Source organism: Emiliania huxleyi (assembly GCF_000372725.1).
Source record: "Emiliania huxleyi CCMP1516 unplaced genomic scaffold EMIHUscaffold_409, whole genome shotgun sequence".
NCBI lineage: Eukaryota > Haptophyta > Isochrysidales > Noelaerhabdaceae > Emiliania > Emiliania huxleyi.
In genome coordinates this window covers 27797-29514 of record NW_005198907.1, presented here as the reverse complement: position 1 = coordinate 29514, position 1718 = coordinate 27797, and the positions used below count along the sequence as shown (strand labels likewise).

The following is a 1718-nucleotide window of genomic DNA, read 5'->3' as shown; positions in this document are numbered from 1 at the left end:
CTCTGGCTCATACCACGGCTCTTACGGCCTCACTCACGCCCGTTTCACCCACAGACACCGCCGGCACGCACTCCCACTTCACACATGCTCAAACACAACCCCACCAAAGCACAGCCCTGATCAGAATGGGCAATGGCTACCACTTGGTGGCCCTGGTAGCCTCTGGATCGTCACTGCACTCGGCTCCTCTGCAGCGGTCTCAGCTCTCGCCACGACAGCACGCCGACGGCAAAAGCTTTGAGATCCGTCTGGTGGACCTGCTGTGGCCAAAGCCGCCCCTCACATGCAGCTCGCACCAGACCTCGACACTGGGCCCGCTCAGCTTGGTCGTGGCGGCGTGTGTGAAGGATGCGCGGCCGAGCCGCTGGCGCTGCTACAGCTGCGCGAGAAGCAGGCAGCGGCGCGACACCCGGTCGGTCGAGTCTGGCCGTTCTCTCGACGCCGGCCGGCCAGGGTGGCGGCCTGTGGCCGGCTGGTGGGCGGAGAGCAGCCCCAACCGGCGTGGGGGTGCTCAGGAGGCAGCGGCGGCCAAGTGTCGACACTTGCTCAAAGTCGAAAGGGGGCGTGGAGTGGGCCTTTAAATCCTTATTTTGCAGAGCGCGAAGAAAGGTGCACCCCAGCAGGTGCAACTGCCCCCACATACATGTCGGAGACGGTAGCGCTCTCGTCGCAGCTGTCCGCTGCCACCGAGCCCGACACAAACGCCAAGTCGCGTGGCGCAGTCGGCACCTCCTCGCGCCGCTCCACCCGCATCGACGCCAACAAGCGCCGCGCCGCGATGGTCGACCGCGTCGCAAAGTCGGTGAAGCGAGAGCTCAAGCTGCTGGGCTCGGAACTTCAGGCGTGGCAGCAGCCCAAGGACCCGCAGCAGACGGCGCGCATTCAGCGCGAGTGCGTCAAGCACTTTGTCACCACGCAGCAGCAGCAGCGCATGCGCGAGGAGGCATACCCCACCGCCGCAGCTGCCGCGGCGCGGCTCGCCAAGCGGCTCCGCAACCAGTCGCCCTGCCGCCCTTCGGTCAAGCCGTCGCGTGTGCATGCGTTGAGCAACATCGCGCTTCGCAAGGCGCGCTCCGCCCTCCGCGCGCGCGCCGCCTCCTCCCCAACCCCTCCTCTCCCACAGAAGGGTTTGCGGCCGCACCCGCCGCTGCGCGCGCGCGACCCACCGTGACCGCGACCCGCTCCTCTGGCCCCCGTCCTTCGCGACCGCGAGAGCCGCGCCCCCGCGCCCCCGCACACGCGCCGCCTTGCGACTCTGCCCCCCCGGGAGCTCTCCTGCCTTCACAACCCAAACACTCGCCGGATTAGTACTACCGGCCGCCGCCGCCGCCGCCCCCGCCGCAAACTGCCACCGCCGCCTTCGCCGGCCTCCCCGCGGCTGCCGCCGTCGCCCACGCCCACGCCCACGCCGCCGCCGCCGCCGCCGCCGCCGCCGCCGCCGCCGCCGCCGCGCCCCTGCAGCGCCCCGCACACTGCTCCTTGCTTCCCCCCTCCCCCCCCCCTCTTGGCTCCGGAGCTCTTCCATCCTTGCCTCGCCTCTCTCGCTGCTCCGACCGCCCTTGCGCCGTCCGCAGGAGACGGTGCCCATCATGCTGCACAACAGCTACCAGCTCGCAAAGGTCGAGCCGCAGGCGCGAGGCCCTCTGGGTCTCATCGGAACGAGGCCAGATCTTGGAATTGGACGAGGTGGGCTCCGGCTTAACCGGGGTGCCCCTTTT

General features: G+C 69.6%; 1 protein-coding gene across 1 annotated transcript in view; it reads left to right on the top strand.

The window, feature by feature from the left end:
- Window positions 1–643: 643 nt before the first annotated feature.
- EMIHUDRAFT_458983 (hypothetical protein) overlaps window positions 644–1718 on the top strand; it is a gene marked incomplete at its 5' end in the record, with an annotated part of 2497 nt that continues 1422 nt past the window's right edge. Inside the window, 2 exons of the mRNA XM_005769868.1 lie at window positions 644–1018; window positions 1575–1619. Coding sequence (XP_005769925.1) covers window positions 644–1018; window positions 1575–1619 — 420 coding nt within the window. The remainder of the gene's footprint in view (window positions 1019–1574; window positions 1620–1718) is intronic.